The sequence below is a fragment of the Seriola aureovittata genome, chromosome 1, assembly GCF_021018895.1.
Source record: "Seriola aureovittata isolate HTS-2021-v1 ecotype China chromosome 1, ASM2101889v1, whole genome shotgun sequence".
NCBI classification, from domain to species: domain Eukaryota; kingdom Metazoa; phylum Chordata; class Actinopteri; order Carangiformes; family Carangidae; genus Seriola; species Seriola aureovittata.
Genome location: NC_079364.1, coordinates 8221495 through 8240305, shown reverse-complemented (window position 1 = coordinate 8240305; position 18811 = coordinate 8221495). Strand labels below are relative to the sequence as shown.

At 41.0% G+C, this 18811-nt stretch overlaps 1 protein-coding gene across 2 annotated transcripts in view; it reads left to right on the top strand.

The window, feature by feature from the left end:
• LOC130166947 (zinc finger protein 609-like) overlaps positions 1-18811 on the top strand; it is a 75177-nt gene that overhangs the window by 35249 nt on the left and 21117 nt on the right. For both annotated transcript variants that reach the window (XM_056372823.1, XM_056372815.1), the window contains exon 3: positions 15099-15324. In XM_056372823.1, coding sequence (XP_056228798.1) covers positions 15099-15324 — 226 coding nt within the window. The remainder of the gene's footprint in view (positions 1-15098; positions 15325-18811) is intronic.

Sequence of the window (18811 nt, the reverse complement as noted above, 5' to 3'; positions counted from 1 at the left end):
AATAGCAGTTCCATATCCGGAGCGAAGATCTTAATGGGCTAAATGTTAAATATTAGAACCAATAGATTTTCTGCAATTGCATTTTCTGCTGCTGCTTTTATTCCACCTCTTTGTCAAGAAAGTTTTCTTAATAGTACAGACTCTTAAGTGTTAAAACTTATTTGTATTTGTATGGTTTACTACATTAAAAGCCTTAAATGCCATAAGTGATAAATGTAGGTTGTCCTCTGCTTGTACCTCTCCTCAAACATTGGTTGTGTGCCAATGACTTTTATAGTCTCCAGTGTATGAAGGTTTGATTTTCTCATGCTGTTTCCTTTCCTTAAACAAGAGTACCACATGCATCAAAGTCACCCCTGCCACAGCAGAGTCCTCTTATGAATGTTGATATGCTCAATGGAGACTGCATCAGTGTCCTTGAATACAGAAGCGTTACATTATCTGTTGTAGGCAGAGGAAAAAGGTCTGCTGTCAAAATCGTATTCATCCTATATTGCTGTGTTTTTCTTCAGTCCCTGTTCCAGAGCCATTTGGTCAGCGGTCCTGTCAGTTGGTTTTTATTTATTGCCGTTACGGGTGAGGCTGTGTTGTGGCTAGTACTGTTGGAAATGATTAAGTAACTACATAATTGAGCAAAAAACAACATTTAAGAATCCAGGTGGATATTACTCTTTATCACAGTCCTCAGTGGCCGACAACTTAACAACTATTATTTTTCCCGGGGTCAACACTCACATTTATAATGAATGGCATTTTATTTTCCCCAATACATGCAAAATGAATTCCTGTGGACTGGGAGGAAAACGAGAGCCACCTGGAAGAAACCCATGCAAACACAGAGAGAACGTGCAAACTCCATATTGAAAGTGCTGGTTAAATATCCTGGGTGCTTTAAAGCCTTAGTAATTTTGATGGACCAGAGGGTTGACATGCGGGGGATGCCAACTTGGCAACAAAAAAAAAAATTTAGGGTCATCTGTCAAAAAAATGAATGTGGCTGGACTTTTTTTTGCAGCAGTACAATGCAAAATTCATTTCCCCCCAAAAGAGTAATGTCATGTAGTGTAACATTTAAATTAAGTTTTAGGAGAGGTTGTCTTTGTTTTAAAGTAAGGTGGCGGACTTCCACTAACCCCATTTAATGGCGTTTGTTAATCTTGGATAAATCACAAACTAGCTTTTTCAGACTGCATTGTTGTTTGGATTTCCAGTTCAGTATTTGTAATTCCCGTGCATCTCCAGTGTTTTTACAATGTCCAATGCAAATGTGGTGAATGTGTTAGCAAACAGCTGCTTATTTACACACCCAACAGTTACAGAGCATCAGAACATGATCATTCATTTAGAATCCAATATCCCATATTCCCTCTTTTAGCTCTGTCTTGGTCTCTACAAACTCCTGAGGGAAATATCTGGCTCTTTAGCTGCTAAACGTTCCACTATTTTCACCAGCTAGTCCCTGACTGTGTCTGTCTGCAGTTTGGTGTTGAGTAGATAGTGTACAGTGGGGTTTTTTAAAAAGCTTTTCAAATGAAAACAGCTGCTTCCTGTGGCTGAAAATGGCACTCCGACAGCGGTGAGTGAACCAAAACAGTGAAGTTGTGGGGTAGACAGCTAAACAATGAGCTGAAACTCACTGTGAAGCTCCTTGGAGCCAGTGAGCTGCAGATTCTGGTGATGATCCTTTCACATAGTCATTACATTACTTTTTTATTAAAATATCGATAATAGCAACTTTAAGTGTTAATTCTCACTGGTTTTGCGCAACATCTGCACCTTTAGATCCCCTTGTTTTAACTGTGAAATCATTTTGGAACGTAAATACAAAATAAAAAAAGGTTGCTTCATTTGTGCACAGGTGGGAAAAGGGGTTGATGGCTTGCAATAAAATTTTTAACTTGATACACAGGGAAAGCTCCCTGAAATCATGGCCCATTTAATCTTTGTTTTGCTGAGAAGACTTTTCACCCTCTACCCAAAGAATATACAATTACCAAGGATGCAGTGTTTTTTTCCTCCTGTTAATTAGATATTCCTGAGGTAATTTCTTCCCCGGCACCACCATTTCCAAATATCCCAAAAGGACTTCAGGGTGTTGGTGTAATGGCAGGAGAGGATGTGTCAGTGGATCAATAAAGGTGAGGTTAATATGGAAATGAGCTCCTCTTTGTAGTGGAGGCTGGGGAGTTGTTTAGTCCTTGGCGATGAGCTGAGCTCGCACATTCAATTATGTTTTGTGAGTGGAGCCTCTCTGTCCATCTGGAAAACTAAATTATGTTTAATCATATCCATTAGGTTTATGTATCCCTTGAAGAGCGAGACATTTTGCTGTTTAATCCATTCACTTAAGTCATATGTCACAATTATTATGGTATTTTTATTGTTGATAATATAGCTGAGGATATTACTCTGGAGGTCCTGGCAATTTGGTTATTGCTGAATAATGGGACATTTAATATACTTAAAAAGTCTGATGCAAGAATTCATAGACTTTGTTTCTGTGCTGCATGACCTTCAGACTATACTTCTGGGGTTTTATCCTGAACTGGTTTAGACGAATCTCAAATCTTTTAATATAGCCTAGTGTATGTACTTGATTTTTGTAGACCAGACTCATATTTTGTTCGCTGTATTAGATGTGTAGCTGTTAGCTGCAGGGCTTGATTGTTCTTTGTGGAAGTCAAGAGTAAGCACAGAAAAACCACCAGTGACTTGTCACAGGAGGTTTTTGCAGAATTTCTAATATATACTGTGAGTTTAAATATTTATTCCAGCCTCATCTCAATTGTAGTATTGGGTATGAATTATTAAGCTCCAAAGAGGCAAAGTGTTAGGAATAAATGTACTTGAAAAACCTTTAAAAATAAAAAGCAAATACAGTGCTGCAGGAATCAGACCTAAAACCTGGAAATTAGTTAGCATGTTAGCGCTACTGGTTCCCTTGTTCCAAAGTCAGTGGATTTTCTGAATGGGTTTTTGGTTAGATGAGCGAAATAAGGTCAGTGGTTAACACAAGCTTGAGACATTTCCATGTTTCATCTTATTTTCTGCAGTAATCCAAAAGCCAATAGAAAAATCCCATTGTGTTTTTGTCAAGGGAACCAGGGCGATGCTAACGTCCAGGTTGGTCTACAAAAATACGTCATCCCCAAAATGTTAACACTATATCTTAAAATCCAAAGTATGTTAAACGGCATTTAACTTTAACTGACAATACATAATGCTGACCTCGCTGGCTCTTAAGACTGTCAGTTTGACAGTAAGAGCCCAGGATAAATAAAGATGGAAGTATCATCTGTGTTTATGGATAGCAGCTGCAGACATGGCGGAGGGGGGGACTACAATGACTGCAATGACTGTTTATTTTTATCAGGGCATTAGCAGATTAGGCACTCAAACTAACAAGGTCATCAAACTCTGATGGCTGAGAGCAGCAGACCTCTGCTAAGCAGCTGGCAGAGAGAGGGGAGATTTGGTGTGTTATAGTGGGTTTCACTTTACTCCTGCTCCCTTGACATCCCTGCAGCCTGACCTATTAGTGGTTTTAATGAGCTGAAGGGCACGGAGATATAAATTGTTTAGAGATTCCCCACCAGCGCCTGCAATGTAATGACTGTGCTGTACTGTGTTGACACGTCGCCACATGTCCTTTGATTAAGCAAGTGTCTTAGGAACATTTGAGGGCTCAGTTGGCTTCTGTTGTTAGGCCAAAGTGCATCCACTGAGTCGTTTTAAACCTTTTCAAACAGCTTTTAGATTGATTTGATTCTTGCTGAAGTAGATTTATTTCCAGGTCGGCTTGTTTTTGGTAGGTTTTTCACTCCAGAAAAAGCTTCTCACGTAATTCCCTCAATTATACCTAAGTCACTTCCAGACTATAATTATCAAGCAAGTCACAGACATGCTGTGTGGATCAGAAAATAAACTGTGGTGTAACTTACCCCGCCACGTTCTTCAAGTGACCTGCCTTTTCAAGTATTTTCCCTTCTCACCAGAGAGAGTGTCGAAATGTCATGTGGTGCGAGCTACGGCATTCATTGTCCCAAAGTGTATTAAGGTGTAAAACTCTGTAGAGCTTTGAGGCTGTGGTGCAGGAACAACTGGCACTCGGTAATAGTGCACCTCACCGCCCATTAAGATAGACATGGTTCAATAGGAGCTCTGTGAGACAGCCAGCCGTAGAGGTCAATCAGAGTAGCAAGCCCCAGTGAAAGTAGCAGCATGAGGGACAACGCAGTGAGTGCAGCTCAAGCACTATCTGCAGAACAGAGCGCAGTACACTCCTTCACATCTACAGACATATTTCTACTCCCACAGCCCTGGCCTTACCCTCTGCTCCTTTATCATCTGCTGTTCTGTCTGAACAGCTAAAACTTTGAATGCAACTTGACAAGTCGTGAATGGATTTTGGAAGCTGTTCAGCAGATTCCCAACGGTTATCTGCTGACTGTAGTAGTGTAGGTATATTTAGAGGTTTTTCAGTGTTTTAATTATTTATAGCTTGCTATATTGCCCAAATTCAAGTGCATATATCACCTAGTGCTGCAATTTTGATGTTGCGTAAGTTTCTGGCACCCACATTGAAAGTGAGAATTCTATGGGCTAAGTATAATATTCATTGTTTTCTGTTTGTTTGTGTCAGTCCACAAAACAATAGAAAGTAATTTGGCATCGTTTTGATTTTTTTTTTTTTTTTTTTTTTTTAACAAGTGTGTTCACTTATGTGTGGGTTAGGATTGTCTTTCTAATGTTTGGTGAAGGCACCACCCACAGAAGAGCGTCAACACAAGGGAAACAGACTAACAGAACATCTATAAATAGTTTGAGGTTAGGAGCTCTAGGGAAATCTCACAGCCTGAATAACAACTTGTTTTCCTTGTATAATGTGTGGGACTTGTAAAATGTCATTTGTTACTTAGCTGATAAGGTGTCTGGATAGTATGTCGAGGAGAATTTATTTTGCTCTGCTGCACTAAGCTTTTGAATTCAGGAAGGTATGTACCTGGAGTTTTAGTCACAGCTGTCAACATTATGGTGAATCGTAAACACTGAGCCCACAACACTCGGAGCTAGATTTCTTTTCCAGTCTGATCTCAAAGCCTTGGTCAAAACCACACACTTGTAAGAAGTCAAAGAGTGAATCATTGGTATTTGGGTGGGAATCTAGGTGGCTGAGCTGTTGATGACAGCCTCTCAGTGTGTTGTCAGGTTTCCCTTTGCTGTGAGATAAGATTTATGAGTATGGAGAGGGCTGGCGAGAGAGAAATCCTCATAGGCTCAGCTTAGCTTATCTGGATTTCTGCTCCCAGCACAGCCTCTCTGCCTGTCGGACGCAAGTGGGTGACCTTGACAAGAATGTGGCTTATTGTTGTAATAGATACTGTTGTTGTCAACTGACCTATGGTCAGAGTGGGAGGATGAGTAATGGGAGACAGAGAGAAAGGAAAGAGAACCGCTAAAAGAACCCAGCAGAATCAGCGTCTAGATAGGACTAAGTTCAAACCTGTCCTAGCTGATGACTGTGTAATCTTCTGACATATTCACAGTGTTAGAATGAATACTTGTACCACTATGCAGTGTTGCACTGCCAGTTAACTGCGCTGCAATATCATATGTTGCTGAGAAAATCTAGCCGCCACCCACTAACAGTGAAACCAGACTAGAGCTGCAACGACGACAAATAATTGGCAACTGTTTTGATTATTCGGTCACTGTTCAAGCAAAAATAGTGAATCAATGCTACATATTCATATGCAATTGAGAGGATTTCCTGCTTTTCCTTTTTGTTTATCATTATAAACTAATTATTTTGGGGCATTTGAGGATGTCACATCAGCTCTACTAAGCTGTCATGACGTTTCGTACACTATGATAAACAATTAATCCATTGATTAAAGATAAATCTGCAGATTAATCAAAAGTAAAAAATAGTCATTTGTTGCACTATTTTGATAATCCAATAGTCGTTTTCATCATTTCTTAGCAAAACTTTGCTCATTCCAGCTTCTCAGATGTGAGGATGTGTTGCTTTTCTTTGTTGTACATGATTGGATATATATCTGGGTGTTGGACCGTCAGACAAAACAAGCCACTGGAAGTCTGACATGTTATAGGCAAAAAGACAGTAGATCAATCTGTAATCCAAACAATCATTAGTTGCATTATTATGTGTGTATACATTATGTGTTGCTTAAACATAAAGAGTTGTTTGGTTGCTCAGTTGCTATGTGAAGAGCTTTTAGTGCTCATGACACCCAACCCCCACCCTGTCATCAAACAAACAATACCAGGCGTAGGCTCAGGGCAGCCGGCTGGTCCAGGAAGAGGAAAGGAAGGAATTAAGTTGACAAGGTCAAGCTGACCCAAGACAAGAGAAAGTGTACCAAACCACCTGCTGTGTGTAAGCCCAGTCAGCCAACCAGGCATCCAGCTTGCCTGCCAAATCTCTGAGCTAAGCTACCTACTTTTCTTAGCAAGAAATGTAGGTAATACTTCCAATCCACAGCTACTTGTTAGCCTAAGTTGGTGGGCAGAGCTTGGCTTGAGGTAACAAGATATACCGAGGAGTTTACTTAAAGATTTAGCTTTACAGCTACTTCACTGAGTAGAAAGTGTTAACTAATTTGGATAGTTTCATGAGCTAATGACTGTTCGGATTAAGAATAACAGGTAACATTAAAGAATAACAATAAACCCATGATTGCTAGAAAGTTTGGTACAGATATTTATGGTCCGCAGAGGATGTGTCCTATGCGGTTGGATATCAGCTGACTTTCATGGGTTTGAGTAAAATTACTCAACAACTATTAAGTGGATATCCATGAAATTATGTAGAAAAATAATGAAAGTCCTGTTAGGGTTGGGCAATAATTTTCCGATCAGCCACCCTCAATCCAACAACCAGTGCTTGCCGATATATTCCTCGGGCGGGGCAAAGGAGTCCCCGCTCCCCACATGCCATTTTCAGCAAATGCAATCATGGAAGAGCTTGTTGTGAAAAGAATAAAAAATGACTTATTTGGGATTCTTTTGGTTTTAAAGCGGACACAACCGGCAAGCTAAAGGACCTCAACAAAGCAATTTGCCAACATTGCAAACGCACAGTGCCAGGAAAAGATTCTAACACAAATACACCAATCGAATACACCACCCCCCCTCGAGTACCACTGGACAAGCCCCACTTCACCAGTCCAAAATCACTCCCAAAAAAACAACCAGCTATGGACTCGGCTGTCAGCCAATCACAGATAACCAATCGCCAATAACCAACATATGCGTCCAATCGCCCCCAACCATATCCGATCAGTCTCAGCTGTACAATTTTGGGCTTATTAGCATCCCAATGCTAAACCAGGATGGTGAGCATGGTAAATGTGAGGATAGCTTGGTTACAGTCTCTTGAGTCCTGTCTGAATATGTGAAGGGGGGCATGCTCAAGCTAAAACAAGGTGTTACGTTTTTATTACTCAATAATTTTTATAATTCACCCAAAAAGCATTAAGTTCAATTCACGATTTTTTATTAGATGGGTTTTATTTTACTCACTTTACCTTTTACTCCCAAGTTTATTACTAAAATCTGGGGACACACGGACTTTGCCAACAGCATAAAATATATGAGTAGTAGTAGACAGTCAGAGAGGTTGTAAACAAACCCCCAGTTTTTACTAAATATTGGTCTAGTTTTACTTGTGCTGTTTGATAGTAGTAGTAAAAGGAGATGAGTTTTTTCCTCTGTGTGACTTTGCTTTAATAAGAAAATTAGGCCACTGCTTCATAAGTGAGCAAATTGGTAAGCTCCACTTATCTTGGCTCAGTCCTCTACCCTGCGGTCCCTTGTGCCTTCTGTCTTTTTATATCACTTTTACTTCCCATCATGTTGCTAGAAGCTGTAGGAGTCGTCTCTTGACTAATGTTTGTTGTCCTTTCATCGGGGAGTGCAGATGCCTCCACAGGTAAAGCCTCTCATGCTCTCTGAAGAGGTTTCCCTTTGAAAAAGCTTTGTGTACCTTCTTTTGCTTCAGTGCAGTCAAGGGCCTTGGTAGGATAGTAGCTCTGATTTGCAGCGTACAGCTATAATGTGTCACACTAAAAAGATATTACATTTGATTATTACTGAAATTTACAGCAAGCACGAACGCATTACTTGTCTTTGTAACAGTTAGGCTGTAATTCACAGCTGTTGCTCCGGGTTGTGAAATGAAAGTTTGCTCTTCTGCATATGAAGCTGTTGCTTTTACAGACGTTTTTCATGTTAATGTCTCATCTTTCACTGCTGTATTTCCCGAACATGGGGGTTGACTTGTATTTTAAAAGTGTTAAAAGTGTGGGCGATGTAAAGGAACAATTTTTTTTTTTTTTTTGGCTTTCGAGATAAAATACAAATGTGTTTTACATTAATGCTACTTTCACTTTAACTCCTCTAGTCTGTCATACGAGACAATGAGTCATTTATATGCAGGGTGTAGGCTTGTAATGTTAAAGAGTCATATGGCAAACAATTTCTTTGTCACACAATAACTATTGACGGTGAGATTCTGGCTTACTCATGAGGAGATTGTAGGTCATGGGTGGCCGACTTCATCACAGCTTAGTTTCCTCTCTGTATTATTAATGTGTGGTTATGCTTTCCTGAAAGCACAATTAGCAACTAAAACCAAGAAGAGTTGCCTAGAAACTGAGTGCCTTTTGCCAGCTGGCGATGTACAATAGATGTCAGGTGTTCCTATTTGTGTTTTCTCTTTCAGTTTCTGTGATTAGTCCGAGCTTCAAAGAGAATGACAATGTGGTTTCAGTAAAGGAATTAGGCCATTGTGCAGTGTTTGAAAACAATCGAGTGAGCTTTCAGAACTTGAAAGGGAATCCAGTCATTTTATGTCTTTTTTTTTTTCTGTCCCTCGGCGGATTTGAACATTTTTGTAATCAAATTAGATGAGGCTTGTGTATTTGTTTTCAATTGTAGTCTAATGCTAATAACCATGTTACTTCAATGCCCGCAATAATACGGCTCACTTTAAAAGCTACCCAGTGATGTGATTGCATGCTGATAACAAGACTTTACATTGCAGTTGTCTCCACTGGTTAGAATTGAAATGCTTCTGTTCTTAAATTCATTAAGAGATTACCAGTCTCCATATTCTTCGTATGACAGCCAAATAAAGGGTCTTGGGTCGTTTTTTGGGGTTTTTTTTACGTTTCTTTAGCTGGTTGTCAGTGGTGCTGAAAGAGGCACCAACCAGAGCCGGCAAGAAGTGTAATCTCCACTGGCCTCCGACCTCAGTAACTCACCAAAGATGTTCAAAGGCTTTGCCCCCGGAGTCAGAAAGAATTACATATTGAAGCGGAAACACTGAACTCAGCCAACTAATGGCACTTCTGGAAGGATTCATTTTTACTTAATAATGGACCTCTGTGTCAGGAAGAATTACATCTTCTCTTTACGAGACAGATGTTTTTTCCTTTTGATGTTGAAAATGGGGTTGAATTTGCTTTATCAAGCTGGAAGATCTATACAGTTGAATGGTTGAACAATCAACCAGTGTCAATTTGAATCAATTAGTCAGGACCGGAAAATTCAGGTTACTGTGATTTGGTTGCCATTTGGTTGATTCCTAGACTTTTAACATTCGCAGTAGGGCTGCAAATAACAATCATTCTCACTATCAGTTAATCTGTCATTGGTTATCTGGATGAATTGATTAGTTATTTAGTCTATAAAATATCATAAAAACTGATATCAAATATCAGTTTGCAATTATATAAAATAAAGAAGAACAGAAAATTCTTACATTGGAGGAGTGGGAACAAGCTAAGTTTTGGACTTTCTGCTTAATAAATGACTCCAACGATTATTTGATTATCAGAAAGGTGGCGGATCAATTTTCTGTTGATAGACTAATGGATTAATTGACTTATCATATCAGCTCCAAATCACAATAGCACAGTAATTCACATCAATCATAGAAAAAGTCAGATGAATGGGCAACACTGTACTTTAACTCCCCTTATTTAGCAGTTATAGGAGCATATAAACGTGTATGACGCACTGTAGTGTAGTCGTATGCAAATATAAGATTGTAGTAATGTATTTGTCAATGTCTGGAGAACGTTTTATGTACAGATATTGGCAATATAGTAAATGGTGCAGTAAATGTATGTAGAACTTACGTTTTGGACAAATACAGTATATTAATAGACACTTAACATACAACTACATTGTAGTGTGTTATAAACCAGTTATTAAATGTCCATTCTAAAATTAAATGTTATCAGTGAATTTATGTGCATTATCACTTCTTAATACAACAGAGATGTGTTAACAGGCACTTTGAGTTAACCACATACTCCATTGCCTTCAAGGTAGCCTACATGCATTAGCTTAATGTTATGTATTATATACATTGTTATTGTTGTGAATTATTTACATTTCATGGTCAGAGACCAAGACTATAAACCCATATCTGCGGTCAATCTCACTGACCTGGTGTGTGTTATCGGACCTGACCTCAGGACCATACATTGCTTCCAGCTAAGGTTAAACACAGGTCTCGACTTCGGTATGAAAGGGTGAACATGAATTCTGTCAGGCATGGATATCTCCCTTTAAACGGCATTGTAACCGATTATCAAACCAGTCTGACAAAAAAAAGTAAGATAAACAAAGAAGGCATGGGGGGGGGGGGGGGGTGCACAAAATCAGGTACACATGTAGAGAAACTCCTCATGGTGTTTTATTACAGGAACTAATGCAGAAAAAGCACCAGAAAAAGTGCGATTCTATGGTTTAGCAGTGATGTGTATTGAACTACAATTGCAGACATGATTCTGTGTGACTTGTAACAGCAGTCTCATGTGACCAGAACATGCTTTCATAATCCTGTGTTGAACATGAGGTTTGTGTATGAAAGTGATATTAGTTTGGAGATCGTCCATTTTTAGATATTAACTTTTTTATTTTCTTTTCTTTTCCTTTCTTCTTTTTTAATCATTTTAGAAATGATAATACCAGTATCACACATCACAAGGTCACAGTAAATGAATTCCACTGGACCAAATTAAATGACTAAACAAATTGGTAATGCCTTATTTTACAGGTTTGTTATTTTTTTAATAATTTCGTGAAAGTGTGCTGAAGAGAACGATGCAGTTCGGTAGTAATTACAGGAGACGATTATAGAGACAAAGTTCTCAGACTCTTATTTCGGTTAGTTCAGTTATTTAGTTTGTGTGGAGATGAATTGCTCCATTTGAAACCCCAGTGAATATTTATTACTCATTAATTTATTCCTGGAAACTTTATTTTTCATATATGATGAAGAGCATGTTTGTGTGTAGACGCACACATTTTGCATGTTTAGCTCACCTGCTGTCCTCTGAATAAATAGCTCAAGCTTGTGCTATGTTAGCATTCAGAAATAATTGGCTATACACCAACTGCTTTATTTTACCTATAACTGTTACCAAATGATATGGTTCTTTCCTTGTAACTTTTTAGGAGATTATATAGAAATAAATTGGGATATATGTACGTGTGAAATAAAACTTTATCAACTAATCTTCCAGATCATTTTTTGTGACATGTCTTTATTATAGTAAATTTAATATTAAGTAGAGTAATAGCTGTTGGCACATTTCACTGGTTCTAAGTCAGGCTAAGACACTTTTATTGCTGACTTAAGTCGAGTGTCCAACAAAGGTTCAAAGCTTAATTTGGTCAACTGTATTCAAGCCTCACACCACCCACATAAGTTTAGCCAAGACAGGTGTCTCAGTATGACACTGCAGTGTAATCCTTTCTTAATCCGTGTCCAAGCTCAGTGCTCAGTTTCTTAATCCCAACTCTAATAAACAAGTTAAAGCTGAAGTTAATGTGTCCAGTAAAAAGTGCAGCACGTGTCCGTCTGCCATGGGCGAGTTATTGTGTGATCTCTGGAAATCCAGGCAGAGTTCCCCCTCTGTCAGCACTGTGAGGTATGCTCAACACCAGTCCAAGATTCATAGGAATTTTTTGTCAGCCAGTTAAACATTATTCTTGCCAGTGTGGCTTTCTCTAGGAGTCGGCATGGGGTTTTAGTTAAGAAAAGGTTTGCGTGACATTGAAGCATTGTGGTTTTGGGGGAGATTTCAAAATCCATCTGTAAAGTCTTGCATGGAGGGAAGAAATCTTGGAATTTGGCATCGGCTGAGCGTCGGGTAGAGCCTTGTGTAATCTGGCAAGTTGTGTAGCTCAGTCGCATGTGGTTTTTCGAAACCCTGGACAAGACGTCAGGCATTTCACTATGTGGGTTTGCATTCTGCAGCCCCAGAGTGAAAGTCCTTTTGTTCACTCGTCCATTGATAGAACTTGGGAATGGAGCAGCATTGTTCATGTGCATTGTACACTGGTCCCCTTTCCACTTTCATTCTATTGTAATCAGTTTATACCATTACATAATAAATGGTTCCTTTATCGTGGAGTGGCACTAGACTGGCTCCTCACTTTTATTTGTGGCAAATGAAACAAAGTAATTCCCCTTTCCCTCTAGCATGGAAAATAAAATCAAAGCTCATCCAGGCAAAGCTATACTGGAGCTAAAATTCATTAGGTTTTTATTGATATAAATAATGAGCATCAGGAACACAAGATGGAACTGTTGTGGGAATCACCAGTATTCAGTGTTATTAAAACGATCGGAGAGTTAGGATCTTAAGGTTTGTAATCCAGGGGAATCCTTGAACTTCACTCTACCTTGACACTTCATCTGTCCTTAATTCATCCAGGTGTTATGAACGTCCTATCATTTTAAATCGAGGTTGATGGGTCATCACTGAGTAATCGAATAGTTGATTGACAGAAAATAAATCGGCAACCTTTTTGATAATCGATTGATAATTTCACTCATTGTTTTCGCAGCTCCAATGAGAATCTTTGCTAGTTTTGTCATTGTAAATTAAATTACTTCGGGTTTTGGACTGTTGGTTTGACAAAACAAGACATTAGCTGAATTTGACTTTGGGGAAAAAGTGATTTTCTGATGTTTTTTTTTTTTTTGCAGATTAGTGGATAATGAGAATAACTGACCCTAGTCTAGGCATGGCTCACTGTCTAATATAAAGTGTGCAATTGTCTGAGTGAAAGAAAATGGTAATAGCTAAATAGCTAACACTGTGGTACTTAGAACACCTTGGCTTCTGAGTGTATTGATAAGCACAGTCCACCAGTAGATAGCCAAAAGAAAGAAGGAAATAAATACTGTGAATCTAATAATATGAGGCTACTACTCAATTTAACGATTTCAGTGTGTGAAGGAAGTTGTTTACAGGCCGTTACTATGTCACCTAACCTTGGTCTTAAAAATACCCAAAATGTCAGTTACCAAAATGTCACCACAAACAGTTTGAATACTTGAGTCAATTTAGAGGAGGCTCAGCATGAACCTGTTTGCACCTTTCACCGCTTGCTGTCACTCTGAAGGAGGGCCGGTCGCGTGTTCTTGTCTGCGGCCCACTGTGTCTCCATAAGGCCCAGGAACAGTGTGTGGTGACAGCTCGGGTGATTACCTGTCCTGTCTCATTCAGTCAGCCGGCCTGCAGCTTGGCCACATCATGCATCAGAAAGTGACAGACAGTGATTACGATGTCGTTAGACCTGACTCTCCGCTGCTCTCGGCACACATTCATTTGCTCGTCCTCTGAGCACTGGGAGAAATGTGCTATCCAAGCTCTTTTCAGTAATCCATGAAATATGAAGCTCCTGTGATGACAAGTCTTGTGCTAATATTAAATTTCAGCATGGACTAATGTTTGGTTTTCAAAGCACTCAGCTGATCACTAATTCAGATTTTTTACATTCATTGATTGATCTGTTGGATTCATCATCTGGAAACCATGAATGTAAGTTTTGACGAGATAATTCTCAGGATAAGTTAAAAAAAGAGAACCGCTGGTGCCATTGGAGAACACGTCAGGGGATCAGCAAAGTCAGGATTCATCCTCTTTGCTCCAGACTGAAATATCTATTGGTTCAGCTGAATTTTATGGTCCTAAGTGATGGACTTAACAACCCAGCAACAGGCCAACATTTCCATCCCTAGAAGGATCAAAATTAAGCAGCAACTTTAATATGTTCAGCGATGAGCGGTTTTAGTTCTCCAGGTCGTACTTTGGAGCAGTAAGTAGATTATAACAATTATTTAAAGGGTGTACAGTCTTTTAATCCAATGTGTCAATTGTTATTTTGTCTTCCAAGTCTAATTGGATCCAGCATTGGCAGCATATTCCCGAGCACTGAATGGTTTATGCCCAATTAATAAATGTGTGGTGTTGGCTGCAGCGTGGCATTCCTCCCGCAGTTCAGTGCTAATGACTTGGAGCGCTTTAATGTTGACTGCCTTGAATAAAGAGAACTAAGCCTGGTATCACTGTGGCCCTTAAATCACCATCAGTCTTCCTCTCTCCGTCTCTTTTCCGCCTACACACTTTTTCTACCTCCTGCTCTCTCTCCTTCTCTCTCCCTCACTCTTCCCCTCAGTTGCTCCCATCATCTCCCACTCCTCCTGTCCTTTTCATTTTCGTTTTCCACGTAGGCCCACTGTCTCTTCATTGCTGTCACAGTGTGTCAGAACAGGTGGAATCAATTACTGACCCTCAGCAGCCCACTCCCTGCCACAACTAGCTCTTTAATTGAGGGAATTAATGAGTGATCAGTCTGTGAGATTATTTGTGTCATGGATCTCGCTCGTCCGTGTGTGAGGCAAGAAAGCTGGGGGAGGGATTGTTTGACCAACCCTGCATAACTAATTCTGTCCTTCCACAGAGGCAGCCAGAGCAGTTCACATGTCCCTCCCCTGCCTGCTAATCACCTCTAAGGTTGAGGAAAGACAAAAGTAGCACATTACAACACTGACTGCTGCATCGCCCTCTCTCTGATGAAATCTTCTTTTAAGGACCACTGAAATACCAGGATGTCTTTCATGCGCTCAGCACTTCTTTTTCCACTTCCTCTCATTGTGGCATCCGTTGGCTGTATCTCAACATCTGCTCTGTACATGTTTATACAGTGGTTCTGAAGTGTCTCATGTGTTTCTCTTTCTCTCTCAACCCCCACTTCTTTCTTCACAGATGGAATCTCCTGTCTCCACGCCAGCCCCTCCCCCCCTCCACCTCCTGGCCACAGTAGGCAACAGTGAGATTGCCTCGCCGTGCGAGCAGATAATGGTGCGTACACGCTCGGTAGCAGTGAACACATCCGATGTGGCCCTGGCTACCGAACCTGAGTGCTTGGGGCCCTGCGAGCCTGGTACCAGTGTCAATCTTGAAGGCATCGTGTGGCAGGAAACTGAGGACGGTAAGTCAAACTGTTTAGCGTGCTCTTTCCTGAGTGTCTTCCCAGTGAAAAACTATGAGTATTGGAAGTTGGCGGAAAAGAAAAATAAGCTACAAACATATGGGATAGTTTTCGTTTTTTTTTTTTTGCTTTTATGTACATATCCAGTTGGTTGCATTAAGACATCAAAGAGGTATTGGTTGTTCGAGGCTTGGTGAAGTCTCAGTCGTTTAAAAACAAAAAATCTTGCTCCATACATATTTTTCCTGCTAAAATGTAATTGGATATGCCCTGACTGCCTCAGGAGCTGGTGATGGTACTAATATGTGCTTCAACTGCACACATGCTGCATAATATTGCGAACGAGAATAGTAGTTGGCAGGCAGTTCTTAGGTGGCCTTGATTTGTTTTGTGCTCGGGAGTACGCAGACGGGAGTTTGTTGCACAGAGATATCTGCTCTCAACAACAACATGCCTCATAACACAAAGCACTTTTTTTTGTTGTTTTTTTTCTTCTTCTTTTTTTTTTTGCAAGGCTGCCAGTTGGGAATAGAGTTGGCTCCTCTTCTGCAGTGCAGTCCGAGTGAAATCTCAGACCCTCTCAGTTTTCCTCCCTTTGATGGAAACCGCATTCAGCTTACTTAATTTAAAGATGTATCACTAGCACTATCAGGTTCTGCTGGGTCTGAAAAACTGCCCTCCTTTTTCTGTTGTGCATGTGAAATAATGCAAACACCTAATCTTCAAAGCAGCTCACGCTCAGTCGCTCTGCGGGCATGCTGAGTACAAATCGCCCACACATCCACAGTGCTGCTCGTTGGTTCACTTGGAGGAACTGAAGAGAAAAGGTCCCTGCCTCATCAACATTCCCAAAGCACAGTCCCCGCTATTGAGTGGCTCCCACCCCCCCCCCCAAACCTTTTTTGATTTTTGCTCAGCCCTGGGCTGTGTCTGATTCACCCCTGTTCTCCTCTGTATTGCAGCTCTTTTCTGTTACCAAGCATCCAGCCAGTCACCCCTTGACTCTGTTTCCAAGCAAACTGGGAGAGAGTGAGTGCAAGGCAAAAGGTTGGGGCAGGAGAGGGGGGGGTTAGACAAGGCTACTTCTGTTAGTGACACAAACATGGCTCAGAGCCAACACCAGTACTATGTTTGTGCTCCCTCATTCTCTGCCTCCCACAGAGTGATTGACCCTCCCCCTCGCCCTGCCCCCTTCCCTTTCACCATCCAAGTCTGTCCTTTGCCTGCACTCGCTCTCTCAAAGCTGCTATTTTGGCTGAAAGAGGTAGTGGTTTGGCCTGATGGAGCTGTGTTTTCTCCTGATTCTACTCTATCTGGCTCAGTGGGGAGGAGGCTGGTGGGAGCTTTTGAGTGGTTTTAAAAGTGGTATGGTGGAGAGGAGAAGGTGTGTGGGTGTGGGTGTGGGTGTGGGTGTGTGTGTGTGTGTGTGTGTGTGTGTGTGTTGAGGGGAAAAGGGGTGGGGGGTACTCTGCAGGTGTAGCACACAGGTTGTTATGACCATCAGAGCTGTAGAGACCAGCAGGGTTTCCAGAATCCAACCCCCTTTGCTCTCTTTGAAGCCTCTTTTTATTATTTTTTTTTTTTTTATCTCCAACGAAACCTGTATCAAGTAGTCACAGTCAAGGTAAAAAATCATGTGGTAGAGGGTGAAGAGATACATTTAGAAGTGGCCTTCATTCTTATATGGCTTTCTGTTTTTTTATTGTTATTTTTTAAGGCGTTTGAGGAGATCACAGCTTGTTAATTTCTAACAAAATCAGCTTCACTTTAGTGTTTAAAGCCAGAGATTGCAGCGCCTGAAATGTGTGCTGTTTCTGAATCCATACTAGATGTGCAACTGTTAGTTTTTGGTGTCATATAAAGAGCCATCAGTGCAGCTGGAGATATAACAGCGAATCTGGACTGAGTTTCTAAGGAGGCATTTCTCAATAGCCTCTATTGTATTGGATTTTGCACACTACATTAAACAACACAAAGATGCGTATTCCTTCTACATCATTTTAATGGTACAAGCCCTTAACAACCCACTGGCTAGTCTTAAAATGAAAGAGACCCAGATGCTGCTCACATCAAACTGCAATGCCTTTCCACTGTTTTTCCCCTAAGAGACCTGTGGGAGCAGACTTCTCTCATTGTGGGGCAACTGAACAAATGAGAACCAAATGAGGAAATCAAGCAAATCCAGGCAGAGTACCAGGGAAGAGCAACAAACAGAGGCCCCAAAGACATAGCAGAGGCATCCTGATTAGCAGTGAAGTTGAGCAGTCCCCCATTTCTCTGCATGACAAGTCTCATATAGGGCTGTTTAGGCATGCACTGCGTGTGTGCGCGTTTCATTTAGCATGCCAACCAACAGCTGCTTCATCACCTCCGCCTTTCGGCCTTGTGGGAGTAAATGAACAACAGGCTCCCAGTAATTGTCTGCGCCTCACCCGACTCACAGAGTGCCAGAGAAAGAAACAGATGAGGAGAGAGCGGGCGACAACTAACAAAAATACGATCACAGAAACTGCACCTTTGGTCAGAGCTGACAAGAGTCTTGGCTGATGAGGCCGCATAAATTTTTCATCCTGTGTAATCTGAGCACAGATGTAGCAGCGCTTTCAGCCGAATCTTCGTATCGGCAAGATTTAATCAGCAGCCTGAATGTATATGTGGATGGCTGAATGAACGAAATGATCCATAAAATCTGAAAAAACATATAAATTTGATGTGTTTTGTTCTTTGTAGGAGAAAAAAAAAAAAACGGATAATATGAGGTGAGAGAAAGTGAGTCTGTGTCATGCAGTCAGTCTGGGGGGCGAGTGGAGTGTAGACAGAAGAAAGGAGGGGCAGAGCCGTGGTATTTTAAGGCCCGGCATTGACACAAATCCCCTCAGCGCAGACAAGGCAGTGGCAGCTCCCAGGGTCGTGTCGGCAGAGCGATGGGCCAACCCCTCCCAGGCTTAGCATGCTGATACCTCCAAATGTCATCTCTAAAATGCTGGAGAAGTTTGTTGCTCTTGAAACACAGCCCAGAACGCCTTGGCTCCCGCTCCGGGGTAGAGAGAACACAGAGGGGGCCCCTTTGGCCAAACACTGCAGCTCCATGCCAGTGCAGCCCCTCCTCACTCCCCAACCCCCAAAAGGCTCACACTCACACACCGACCCTCCTGTACACAGCAGGCCATTTCCCAAGCAGGTCCCACAGCTTCTTAAGCTCCCTAATAGACAAATAATACAGGCTGTTTGTGATAAATGTTTGTCTCATGGATTATTTATGCAACACGCATTACATCACTGTAGCATTACGAGAATTGGCTTTATCACAGCAGTTAAAAGCTGTTAGGCATCCGAATAGAAGAGAGGTCAGTGTGAAACGGATATTCTTGTATAAACGTTTGAGAGATGTGGGTTTTCTTTTTTCTTTATTTCTCCAAGCCTGTCACTGAGTTGAGAAGAGGAATATTGTATGAAAGGAGCACTTGTAGCTCACTTGCCAGCTATG